This window comes from Cupressus sempervirens, chromosome 6 (assembly GCF_028749045.1).
Source record: "Cupressus sempervirens isolate cs-2001-9-10 chromosome 6, ASM2874904v1, whole genome shotgun sequence".
Taxonomy (NCBI): Eukaryota; Viridiplantae; Streptophyta; class Pinopsida; order Cupressales; family Cupressaceae; genus Cupressus; species Cupressus sempervirens.
Window position 1 is genome coordinate 293,230,521 of NC_143123.1, and position 14,193 is coordinate 293,244,713.

Genomic DNA, 14,193 nt, shown 5'->3' on the forward strand with positions numbered 1-14,193 from the left:
AAAATGGGAAAAAGCAAAAACGACTTAAGTCTCCTACGGATTTCAAAATTCATTCAATGTAGGAAAGGCATTAGAGATATTAGAGGTATTAGCAACCCTAAAAGTTGCTCATTTGTGCTTCACATCGCATGGAGAAAATGAGAGAGGTAGTCGGCTAGGGTTTGATGGAGAAGATTCCATTGTTTTGCCCCTACTAGCTTGCTGTAGCATTCGAATCACATTGTTCTGCCATCAACTGTGACGTGACTCAGTGCTGGAAGCACGATTTCTTCTTTTTCGCTGTTGTTCCTTGGAGTCGTCATGATCTTTTACGGGTTACCTGCTGGAGGTAACGTTTTTCATCTTTAAAAAAAAAATGCCATGTATTTTGTCTGTTACATCTGATGGCATATATTTGGAAAACGCTATGTTAAATGCGTTTCACACTAGTGCTGGAAGCACGTTTTCTGCATATTGTCGCCATTTCATGAAACCGTTTGTAGGGTTTTATTTTGATCTTATTTGGAGGGCACATTTTTTTCTTCTCTCCTTGTTGAAATGGTGTCATTTGACCATATATTGTAGGTATCTCTTGGGTTTTCTGAGTATACATCAGTATTTTCCTGGGCGTTTTTCACTGCTTGTAATTGCTATTATGAAACGTTTACTGGAATTTTTACATAGAACTGTAGTTCTCGATTTCACCACTCTCATGAGGGTTTCTTTGGCATTTTGTGGATGTAGAACATTATATATCTGTTGAGTCCTTCAGTGAAAATGTGCAGCAGTCTTATATTGTCCATAATTTTGATCTCATTTAAGATTAAAATCTGTAGCAGGATCCTTTGCTTCTCAAAGGCAAAAACTGATAGTATTATTTTCCATATCCAGGAATTGGAACATTATATGCCATTGCTGAAGATTTTAATCCTACTGGTGTTTTACCTTCTTTCTTTTTTTTAAATTTCCATATTTGTTGAGCCTTTGTCTGCATCTTAGAAAAGAAAATGAGACTGATGTCATGAATATTAGTTATGAATCTGTACATTGGACGTGAATATGTTTGCTGAAACTTTTCATGCAGAACTGAAACTGTTACTTTCTACAAGACATTAGATCAGTACCAAGAATCAAACCCTTCTGTTTTTCTGGTTAATGTATTTTGTGATACACCTAATATTGATTCTGTAGATATATTTGCATTTGGATATCTTTCATTCTGGGCAATAGGATTCATCATCATAGATTTCTGCCTGGTTAGGAATTCAAAAACATTGTTCTCCTTGCTACACTTGCTCCAAATTTTATGTGTTATCTTTCTCTTGATGCTCTGTTTTAGCAACTCACTCTTTCTTTTTCCTCAACAACCTTCGTTAATTCCTTGATCATTAATGGTTCCAGCTTTGGGTTTATAGGCCTTTGCTTTTGTCTCACAGGTTTTGAGTTAGGGTCCAAGTCAACTGTGTGTTCAACTATGAGCGCCATCAAAATACATTTCCCATAGTTCGTTTTGCTGATTGGTGAACTCTTCACTACCTTTTTCCAGATTAGGAATCACATGTTAAAATTCAGACATGAAAAATTTATTTTGCTAAAAACACATTTTATTTGATATTTAAAAGAATATAAATGTCCTTGTATCATTCATTTCTTGAATATACAATTGATATTTTACAAAATAATGAAATGCTTAAGGCAAAGTATTTCACACAAGTCGTGAATACAATTGCTATCTTTCATACGTACTAAGAACAAAAAAAATAAAACATATGGGAGAAAGTCAGAGATAACCAGTCATTGCCTTTCAGACTTTGACTGGTTAGGTGTTTTGTCATTGCATTGTCGCCCATGGTCCAGCTCTCGATCTGGTAAGCTCCTGGTTCCTCTTTCCCCTGCAAGAGAAAGAGGTGGGGTTAGATCTTATGATCTAAACAATGACTAGTTATCTACAGCCACATTTCTTGCACATGTCATATTCCTCTTATTTTTGAATACATACAAAAAATAACAAGTGTATTCTAAGTATTCAGATGCAAATCACAAAAAAGTAGTTTGTGAGTGTCACGAGCCTGTGCTCGAACCTCATGAGATACTATTCCAAATATCAAGAAAAAGAAAGAGTGAGGTGCTAAAATAGAGCATCAAGAGAAAGATAACACATAAAATTTGGAGCAAGTGTAGCAAGGAGAACAATGTTTCTGAATTCCTACCCAGGCAGAAATCTATGATGATGAATCCTATTGCCCAGAATGAAAGATATCCAAATGAAAGTATATCTACAGAATCAATATTAGGTGTATCACAAAATACATTAACCAAAAAAACAGAAGGGTTTGATTCTTGGTACTAATCTAATGTCTTGTAGAAAGTAACAGTTTCAGTTTTGCATGAAAAGTTTCAGCAAACATATTCACGTCCAATGTACAGATTCATAACTGATATTCATGACATTAGTCTCATTTTCTAATCTGAGATGCAGACAAAGGCTCAACGGATATGAAAATTAAAAAAAAAGAAAGAAGGTAAACAACAGTAAGATTAAAATCTTCAGCAATGGCATATAATGTTCCAATTCCTGGATATGGAAAATAATACTATCAGTTTTTGCCTTTGAGAAGCAAAGGATCTTGCTACAGATTTTAATCTTAAACGAGATCAATATTATGGACAATATAAGACTGCTGCACATTTTCACTGAAGGATTCAACAAATATATAATGTTCTACATCCATAAAATGCCAAAGAAACCCTCATGAGAGTGGTGAAATCGAGAACTACAGTTCCATGTAAAAATTCCACTAAACGTTTCATAACAGCAATTACAAACAGTGAAAAATGCCCAGGAAAATACTGATGTATACTCAGAAAACCCAAGAGATACCTGCAATATATGGTCAAATGACACCATTTCAACAAGGAGAGAAGAAAAAAATGTGCCCTCCAAATAAGATCAAAATAAAACCTTGTAGACGATTTCATGAAATGGTGACAATATGCAGAAAATGTGCTTCCAACACTAGTGTGAAACGCATTTAACATAGCGTTTTCCAAATATATGCCATCAGATGTAACAGAGAAAATACATGGCATTTTTTTTTTAAAAAAAATGAAAAATGTTACCTCCAGCAGGTAACCCGTAAAAGATCATGACGACTCCAAGGAACAACAACGAAAAAGAAGAAATCGTGCTTCCAGCACTGAGTCACGTCACAGTTGATGGCAGAACAATGTGATTCGAATGCTACAACAAGCTGGTAGTGGCAAAACAATGGAATCTTCTCCATCAAACCCTAGCCGACTACCTCTGTCATTTTCTCCATGCGATGTGAAGCACAAATGAGCAAATTTTAGGGTTGCTAATACCTCTAATATCTCTAATGCCTTTCCTACATTGAATGAATTTTGAAATCCGTAGGAGACTTAAGTCGTTTTTGCTTTTTCCCATTTTCTTTTCACTATTTGTATATGCCATGGGTTAGAAGTGTTTCTAAACACTTAATTGTTTTTTTTTGCAACTCATATGAAAATGAAAATATTTAATAGTGACTTTATAAACTATTTTATATTTTTGTTTTAATGGCAACTCTTTATCAACATGTGTCCTTTATATCATTATAAGTGTGACGTGTTTAAAGGAAGAGAAAGAGGAGAAAGATTAGCTGAAGACTTAGTACTTCAAATCCTTTGGATTTTGAAGAGAGATTGTACGGATTTCTATTTTTGTCGAATTCATACTTTGACCAAGTTTTTTGGAGGTCTTTATGGTCAGTTAGAACATTTTTAGGGATTTTTGACATGAGTCATAGGTTCTGTTATGACTTAGTACAGTTGTTAAGCAACGAGTCATCTTTTTGATAAGTTTTGACTCCCTTATTGTAGCCTTTTTTCCTAATTTTGACTAGGAGTTTGTATTTAGTTTTTCGAAACTGTGATACCAAGGATGGATGGATGCAGTTCTGAAAGGGGAATAGACTATTGTGACATTTTACTGTCTCTTGTATACTCATTTTTCTGAGTTCTATCTCTGAAGTTGATGTTTTTTGACCTCTGAAGGCATAATACAGTTGGCTGGATCTACTTTGGGACCCATTTTTGTGTGCAATACTGGTGATTTGATGTTAATTTTCTGTGTTCTATCAAGAACCTCTAAAGTTTATGTCTCATTTTCACACCTATATGTGTCAGTAAAACCTATATGCATAGGTCATAAGTTGTGCATTTTAATGAAATTATATTGATTATGGTCTATATCTTTTTTGATATTATTCATTAAAGCCCTCTTCTGAAACATTTTTATGCAGAGATTTTCGTCAAAGTTGTATTTTCAATTGTATGTCATATCATTGTGTTGTTAAACATTGAATCCTTCGTTATCATCTTTGGTGTATCACCTTTCTGGTTTAAATAGTTTTTATTTTCATACTTTCTCTCCCCTTTTCCTCACAAGTTCATAATATAGGTGAAATATCATAACATCATACAGGAACCGGCCTAGAATTCGGAGGTTCAGTCACCTGCATTAGTTTACCCACAAACTCGTGATTGTTCCAATGTTTCACCAGAATTTCTAAGTGTTTAGGTGCTTATCTTGAGGGTGCAAATTCTGGTGATAACAAGCATCATATGTTTTTACAATCTACACACTTATTTGCCACAAATGAAATGGTTTCATTACATAATAAACAAATGCTATTATGTACAACAAAGCCAATATCCCTTTGCATAGAAGAACAACTGAGAGGTTCAACAATTTCAGATCCAGATGATGAACAACTACAATCAAAGATACTTCTATGTATTGGGCAAGAAATTATGCTATCCTCCAATTTGTGGGTTGACACAGGACTAGTCAATGGTGCACTTGGTCAAGTATCAACAATTATTTACAAAAAAATGAATTACCGCCACAACTTCTCTTATTTGTTGTTCTGCTCTTCAAAAAATATACTGGCCCCCCATGGGATAGGAATCAGCCACATGATGTGCCAATAACTCCATTGAGTCGTAGAACTCGACGTCGAATACCACTAAGAATGGCATGGACATTGACCATACAAAAATCTCAAGGGCTTACTTTGCAACGTGCCACAATTGACATTGGCAACATTGATCGACAAAGAATTATGTTCACTGCAATTTCAAGAGCTAAAGATATTTCCTACTTGCGCATACACCCAATTTTAACATTTGACAGATATGCACGTATGAGCACAAATCCATTTGTAGCTTGGAGGATAGAGGAGGCACACTTGCAACAACTATCAGATCAAAGAGCATCTACATAAAGATGAAAGATAATTCCAACTGCGCCTACATTAATTTATGCAATCTAAACAATTCGCGCAAGCCGAGTAATATTACTTGTAGCCCATGTTTTAAGGGCATTTCTAAAGTCCCACCTACCTCCTCCAAGTTAACATTCCTTTGTATTCGCTAAGGATTGAGGGTCTTCTTCCTGGTTCTTTCCCTCATGATCCTTGAACCAGTGTTTTTAATTAATATATCACGACTTCACACTTTTAGAAAAATAATATTTCTTATTTAAGAAACAAGCACGAATCTACATCCAATCAAAATAAGAATACACTTTGATGAGTTTCATGTAATCTACATACTACGATTACAAACTACTTTGTTTTGATTTAGATATAGAAAACCTCAATTTTAGACTACTATTTTATATACTTTGTCACAAACCAAACATGATTTAATTTTATTGGGGCAAAAAGAAAATAAAATCGGTAATTTAAGTTTGCCATTTCTCTACTATAAACACAATATAGACATACTTTTAACATACAAGCAAAAAAATTAACATATAATCAACTGTGCTTGATTACAAAAATCATTTATTACCAGCACCTAATTACAATTGAGTCACTATTAATGCCAAACTTATTCTATTGCACCCTTAAGGTGCAATTGCTAGTTATATGAATATGTTGCAAACTCTTAGGGGTTTACTTGTCACTAATTACCATTTTTAGCATTTAACCATAATAAATTTTTGCATTCGATTATCAGTCAATCAAGAGAAAGATAATAGACGAGTTTGCAACTATAAGTTTAGAAATGCATGCGAACTATGATGGTTCTAGAATTGTTGAACGATATACTGAATGGTAATAATTATATTTCTCATCCTTTGAGCATCTTTTGGCATTTCTTTCTCCAATCTTGTGGCTTTGATCTGCATTTATTAGAAAATAAATTTGACTATAGCTCTTTGAAGGGATGGACTATTTGGGGCTGCCAAAACATCCATACAACCAGTGGAACTAAATCCTTGAATTATCAACTATTCTTCAACAATTGAGCTTTGCAAATTTTAGTGTGAGACATTCTAATGCAATCCTTCATTTTTCTTTTCTTTTGGTGGATATGGTTCACTGAGGAGATATTTCTATGTATACGCTCATGTTTTCTGGTGCATAAACCTGGTTGTAAATATAGTCAACTGATTTTATCAGTAACAAATGAGATCTTTGTCAAATAGTTTCTCATTGTTCCATGAATTGGTTAGCAATATAGTTATCTTTCAGCGATGATTTGGAAGCTGACCAGAGGTTCTCTCTGTGTGCTAATGCTGGGAGGTGAAAGAAAGCTCTGCCAGGCTTTTTACACTGTGCTGTCCTTGTAAAATAAGTCTTAATATCTTGTAGAAAATATAAAGACCAACAATGTCTTAATGGGAGCTTTCAGCCATAGGACTGGTCTATTCAGTCTTGAGTTGTTCTGACTAGGATGTCATGCTATTAATGTTAGAGGGAAGTTTAATTATATATTTTTGTTTCTGTAATATACAGGCAAGACAACTTTACTAAAAATTTTAGCGGGCAAGCACATGGTGGGAGGAAAAGACGTGGTTCAAGTGCTAGGTCGTTCAGCATTTCATGATACTTCTTTGGTGTGCAGTGGTGAGCTTGCCTACCTAGGAGGTTCTTGGAGCAAAGCTGTTGGTTGTGCGGTATATTTATTCCTTTCCCTTTGAAAATTTTGAATATATCTTGTGCTTTATGATGTTAAACCTCATGCAAGAAAAGAAAAAGTCATAGTAGTTAGTAATATAGATAAAGCTAACAGGGAAAGCTTTGTTATGTTGTTTTGGAAGATCAGAGCTAGTAAATTTACATGATTAGTTAGCAGGACTGGAGATGCTTAAGTATAACATATGGGTTAAGTGACATTTATGTTTTGGAAGCTGAATTATTTGTGCATAGACATAATCACCAATGAAGAAAAGTATGTTTCAGTACATCCTATGTACCTTGGACCAAAAACACTACACTCGTGAATACAAATGTATTAATGAAACTGTTTGTAAGTAGATGACATCTTAATACAGTTCTTATACTGCCACTAGAGACCATGTCCATTAGACTTGAACTGGACGAGGTCTTGACAGGTTGAGGAGTAAGAACTGACTTGGCATTTAACATGTGAACAACCTTTAGGTAGAATTACCATAGATTAACTCTTTTTGATTGATCATCATGTCAAATTTTTTCTCTGAAATGATGATCCCTTCAAGATTTTTATGCCCTTTTATTTGACTAATCTAATCTCCATAGGCCCTTTCAGTGTGTTAATTAATACTTCCAAAGTGATTGGAGTTTTCTGGTACTAGTAGTCTGAATGTGACCTTGACCTGGCCTTGGTTTGTCAGTCCTTCTGGGGCCAGAATTTTGAGCCAACCAACTACCATTTTATTAACTTCTTTATTCATTTACCAACTACCATTTTATTAACTTCTTTATTCATTTTCCTTGCTACAGTCTGAATATTGAATGCTTCTAAACGTTTCAGCAAATACCAAAGTCTATGTCTATAAGCTCATAGCAGAGAGTTCTCTGGAGAATTGAGCAATCTGATCTTCCTAATGACATTGCTTTTATACCCATACACATGAATATTTAATACCTTTCTTTTCAGAAAGGTGTTATCCCAATGACACTGCTGCATATTTTTCTACACTGTTGGTAGTTGGCACAATGGAATTGCAATAAATACTAATCCATTGACTTCTTTTTTTAGAATAGTGTAGGTCCATGCCAGCCATAGTACCAGTCTTATACTAGGCAATATCCAAGAAGAGTTTCCAATTTCTTTATTTGTGAACTCTAGGAATAAGTTGATTCATACTTTGAGGATACTTGTCTTGGTACTTATCACATCTTTGATTAGGGGTCTAATTGACTTTCATTCTTCATATCTTTGAAGGAATGTGTTGGCTAAATTTTTTGTAAGTCACTGAAACCACAACTTACAAAATTGTGACTTTAGACAATTGTGTAGTGAGATAGGTCTCTCCTCTTAGCAATATGGGAGTCTCCCGTCTTACCGTAGGTGGCTTCAACGAGAACTTTATTGAAATTACAAAAGGGTTGGTTCTCTTAATCAATTTATCTTTTTTCAGGAATGATTTTTATACAACTACAACTTTCTATTTTAACAAAAAGTGCCTTATTGCTACGATGATATTGGTGACCCTAGAATTGACGTAAGAACAACAGCAGGGGTAGCCGTTTACTTTTTATATTTTGTGGATTAAATACACGAACCCAAAGTCCCTTGCGATTATCTTGAATTAAGATACAAGCATAATATCTAGTAAGCCACAAAGTCTCCTACCAAATACTCTCAAACTCTAATTAAAACACATTTATAACTGAAATTTAAAGTCTTCAACTTACAAGTAATTGCAACCACTACTATCTATCACAATTTGTCCTTTTGTAGCACAAAGTCTTTAAAAGTTTAAATTGACTCTGAATGCAATAGGCAACTCAAAGTCTACACAATTGAATTAAAATCCCTCTTGAACAAAGTATTAAAATTCACAAGCAATATTTAGAAAATGTTGTCACCGAACACCTTGAATCAACACAAAGTTTGAAAGCAAGTCACCCTTTTTATTGAAAGCAATTTGATTTACATCCAAGCACAAAGTCTTAGAGTGCACATTGAAATTGGTAGAGTTTTCTTGCCTTAACAAAATTTTTTTTTTACAATGACCTCCCTTCTATATATAGCAAAAGAAGAGAGAGAGAAAGATGGGGAGAAAAGGGGAAATCCTCAACCTCCTTGACTTATTCAAATACAAACTCCTAACAAACTTTGACTAATTCAAAGTTGCATGCCTAATGTAGTTACAACTTGATTACATGTTACAATTTTCCACATGATACTATGAAATGCAATTACAATTTGTTTCTCCATTACATGTAATATGTCAATTACAAATTACGAATACATGATGAAAATATTCTAAATGCCTAACAAGACACGAGTTCTATTATATCATGCTTTATTGGTCTCCATGCTACTACAAGACACCCAATGTTTTACGATTGTTGTGCTTAGGTTTGGTGGAAGTATCTCAGACTGGAATATGAACATGCATCCTTGATTGTTCCGTTGAGTGTTCTTTGACCATTTTTGTCTTGAAAGCACTCTATGCTTGTAATTATTCTTTCACCTTCTTGTAGGCTCCATTATGGGTCATGCTTGTTTTGTGTCCTTTCTTCTTTGCATGCATAAAACAACTCTTTAAATGGGGGAAAAACTTAGAAATTGTTTTTTTGAGAGCATTACATTTGTAGTACGGCTGGAAACTTTTGCGACAATGAACAAATACATGTGTTTAAGCTCAAAATATGTGCTTGTATGGTCAAAAAACCCAAAAACGGGTTTTTGGAGGATAATAGCATATGAGACAACAAACTTTATGCATGGAAATGAGTAGCATAACATCTACTTATAATGAATTATTTTATTCATCATAAGCAAGAGTGCAAGCAACCACCATCATGAGTTTTAAGTCGTATAGCAGCAATATAACAAGCGTGGATGAAGTGCGTGCAAGCGTGAAGGTGGGCTTTTTGGATGCAAAAGAACATGACAAATGAGCTCACTTTGTATTATAGTTTTTTTTAAGAACAAGGTTTTAAATCCCGACTACACGTACAAGTAAGGTGAAGTACTTGCACATGCAACTTGAAGAATGTAGACGAAAGATACATTCGTCTACATCACATATACAAAACAAATGTATATTTGAAAATGAAATGAACAAATTTGCAAAAAAAAAAAAGAACACATATGTACAACTTTGCCCTATGAAATTCACTAGAAAGTTTACCTCTTTTCACCAAAAACAAGAGAAGTCTATTCAAATCTTTGTGCAAAAATCTGAAAATGAATCCAAAGAGATTTTTTGGATTTAGAATTCATTGCATGATTGAGAATTAAATAGATTTCAAATCTTGACTCGATCTTTGCAAAATTTGAGTTAAAATTCGTAGCTTGTCAAGTATAGGAAATTATAGATTAAAAATGCATCATTTTGACTAAGAAATATGCAATATGCGATGCATATTAAAAATGACATCCAGAGCATTATGTGCAACTTAAAAAGGATTGTATGCAAGTTGGAAATGATAAACAGTGCTTTAAATCTTACCTTGAGCCAAAGAGTTGAAGATTTGATGATGAAGGAAAATGCTTAAACATTGTCATGTCCTCTTTTCTAGTCAGTGAGTTTTGTTTTGCCACTAGCCTATTTTGCCTTGGTCCCATGGACAAACCAAGTTTTCTATGCGGTCACAATAATTTTTGGCTTAGACAATTTCAGTTGCGTGCTAATCAGGGTTATTTCAAGAGGATTTCCAGACACTTACCTATTTTAAGTAAGTCAATAGGCTCATTATTCTTGGCATTTCAGGGTTGGACTAGGAGCGTCTTACCGAGACCTTTCTTGCGAGCTATCACACATGCATATTTTAGTCCGTTTGGTTAGAGATTTTAATGCCTGAAGATTAAATAGATTTATTATAAATTGACTTTATAACTTAAGTTCATATTTTAATGTCACTTTATTATCCATCGGCACTTTATTTCCTTGAGTGGGAGAAAAGTATTATTTTATAAAGGAAATAAAGAAACAGAAAGGGAATGTGAAGAGACTTGTTTTTTTGTTAAAAAGGCAAGAGGGAGCTTATTTCCAACATGCTTGGTTTATATTCAGATTTCAGTTTCTCTATTGGAGAGTTATTTGGAAAGCTCAAATTTCATTAATATTAGATGAAAACATAACACGCTTCTCTAAAATTGCAAATTCTCAAGACCTTGTCAAATCTCTGCTCCTTTAAACAATCATATTCTAATGGACAAAACAGATTTTTCTTTTGAAAAGCAAAGTAAGACTTCCATAAAATAAGTTCGTTTAGTAATAACTTGTTCTCAGGAGTAGTTGTAATCAAGATATATCCCATTGTCAATGCACTTTTCTTTTTTCCATATAAGGTTTCTCAAGGAACTATACCGACACCCCAATGACCTCCCAAAATAGATAAATTTCAAGCAATCTTCCTGTTATTGCTTATTGGTACCAACACTAGACTCAACCTGAACCATCGATACCCGTTCATCTTCAGAAAAATCACGGTTGGAGACCTGCGCTTCACGTTGAATCTACTTTAGGCAGAACTCCTACATAGTACTATAAAACTCAAACACACACAACAAGAAGAAGATGGAAAGTTTCCTGAGTTATTATGCGTGTTTGAGTTTTACAATACTATGTAGGAGTTGTGCCTAAAGAAGATTCATTGGGAAGCATAGGTTTCCAACCGTGATTTTTCTAAAGATGAATGGGTGTCGATGGTTCATCTTGAGTCCAGTGCTGATACCAATAAGTAATAACAGGAATATTGCTTGAAGTCTCTTTACTCTAGGAGGTCATTGGGGTGTCGATATAGTTCCTTGGGAAACCTTACGTGGAAAAAAAGAAAAGTGCATCAACAATGGGATATATCGTGATTACAACTACTCCTGAGAATGAGTTATTATTGAAAGAACTTATTTTTTGGAAGTCTTACTTTCCTTTTCGAAAGAAAAATTGTTTTGCCGATTAGAATATGACTGTTTAAAGGAGTAGAGATTTGACAAGGTATTGAGAATTTGCAATTTTGGAGAAACCTATTATTTTTTCATCTAAAGTTAATGAAAGCTTAGCTTTCCAAATAACGCTCCAAGAGAGAAACTGAAACCTGAATCATTAACCAAGCATGCTAGAAATAAGCTCCTTCCCTGTAGTCATCAACCAAAAGACATGGTGTCATATTGGAAGGAGACTCCATTGATTCCCCGATAGCTGATCCACAATGCTATTAGCTTCATCCTTGCTAAGCTGCCCATACGACTAAGTTTTATCTTTCTTTTTATCCCTCTCTATTGTCTGAAACAATTCTTCTTTCCTTACTTCTACATTCTTGTCCCTTGCTAAGAATGATTTCAGTTTTTGTTTTCATTGTTTGATGATATTGTTAACCAAACTACAAGCATCAAAAGAAGTGACGTGTTTGTTTTAAATCAGCCAATAAGGCAGATAAAAAAGTGATATTACAATATGAACTTAAGTTATAAAGTCACTTTATAAGAAACCCATTCAATCTTCAGGCATTAAAATCTATAACCAGACGGACTCAGATATGCATGTGTGATAGCTTGTCAGAAAGGTCTTCGCAAAATGCTCCTAGTCCAACCCTGAAATGCCAAGAATGCCGAGCCTGTTGATTTACTAAAAATAGTAAGTGTCTAGAAACCCTACTAACATAACCTCGATTAGCCAACACCTGAAACCGTGTAAGCCAAAAACTACTTTGACCGCATAGTAAACCTGGTTTGCCCATGGTACCAAGGCAAAACGGGCTAATGGTACAACAAAACTCATTGGCTAGAAAAGGGAACATGACAAACACAAGGCATTTTTGGGCAAAAAAAGTGCCCTAGATAGGTTGTAGAATGAGCGGAAACCTCTTTAATTTGCACTTTTGAGTAGCTAAGGATGATATTTGGGTGATTTCATGCAAAAATGACCCTATGAAGAGCAAAATCCATCAAGTATTGACCAAGATATGAGTGATTCTTTGCTGCAAAATCCTGTTTTTCTAAAAAACGCCCAAATAAAGTGGGTTTTTGCAAGTTAAAAACATGTGCTTTTGCTGTAAAAAATGTCACTCATGCTTGGTTAAACAAAATTACCCTGTAAAATGAGTAAAGACACTTTTTAATGCTCAAAACATGTGCTTTTGCTCTCCAAATCCCATTTTATGAGTTTTTCGTGCAAATGAAAGTAATGACGTGTTTCTAGAATGCAAAAGCACATGCTTTTGCCTTTAAAATCCCCATCATTATGAGTTTCTAGTGTTAATGAAAGTAATGATGTGTTTTTAGAAAAGAAAAGCATGTGCTTTTCAGTTCAAAAACTCCACCATATGCTTTAACATGTCCAAATGCCCTTTTCCAAGAAGTATAGATGAGTTCTTGAGATGCAAAAACACATGTAATTTAAAATACATATGCTTTCGGGTTCAAATTCCCCACCTTTATGCATTTTAAACATAGCTTAAGCCAAAAAACAAATTATTGGACATTTATAGTGCAATAACATGTGATTTTGGGTTCAAATTCCCCACATAAAAGCATTTGAGTGATATAAAAATGAGTTATTGCCTATAGAAGTCCACCGATATGTATTTTGGACATACATTATATTGGTAGTGAGCTTTTAATAGGTGTTTTGCATGTTGATATATGCTATGAGTGATTAAAATCCCCTTTTTATGTATTTTAAATGTCTCTTGTATTAAATTTAATAAATAACTATAATTTTTAATAAAGTAACATGAAAATAGACTTAAAAAGACTAATTTTCATAAAACATTAAAAACTATAGTGAAATCAACTCAGAACGAGCTAAAAATTTAAAATGGATGTTAAAATCCTCTTTAAATATTGAATAAAGTTTTTTTTGTGCATTAGCCAATAAAAAACCACTTTTGGAGGATTTGTTAAACACAATGTGCTATTGCACTGAAAAATTCCATCTTTCCTTCATAACTTGAACTAGATAACTCTGTTTGAGGCCTAAATTAGCTCAAAACAAGCAGGGTCGCAAGGGCTATTATCATAAGGCAAAAATAAGACTCAAACTATTTGTAACATGAAGAAAAAACAAACAAAAGTCATGAAAGTTTACCAAAAACCAAGCGTTTGTAGTTAGAGAAGAAAAACTCTTCTTCACAAACATTTGGGGACTAAACCTGATAGAAACCTTCAAAAGAAATAGATGAATAAAGTTACATAGAGTACAATTCAGGAATAATGAATTGCCTTAATGATGCTTTATCAACACGTTAAAACAAAGAGGGT

At 34.1% G+C, this 14,193-nt stretch overlaps 1 protein-coding gene across 1 annotated transcript in view; it reads left to right on the forward strand.

Moving 5' to 3' along the window:
• The window catches only part of LOC149552367 (ABC transporter I family member 21-like), a 154,013-nt gene that overhangs the window by 59,018 nt on the left and 80,802 nt on the right, over positions 1–14,193 (forward strand). Inside the window, exon 2 of the mRNA XM_089787905.1 lies at positions 6,786–6,946. Coding sequence (XP_089644031.1) covers positions 6,786–6,946 — 161 coding nt within the window. The remainder of the gene's footprint in view (positions 1–6,785; positions 6,947–14,193) is intronic.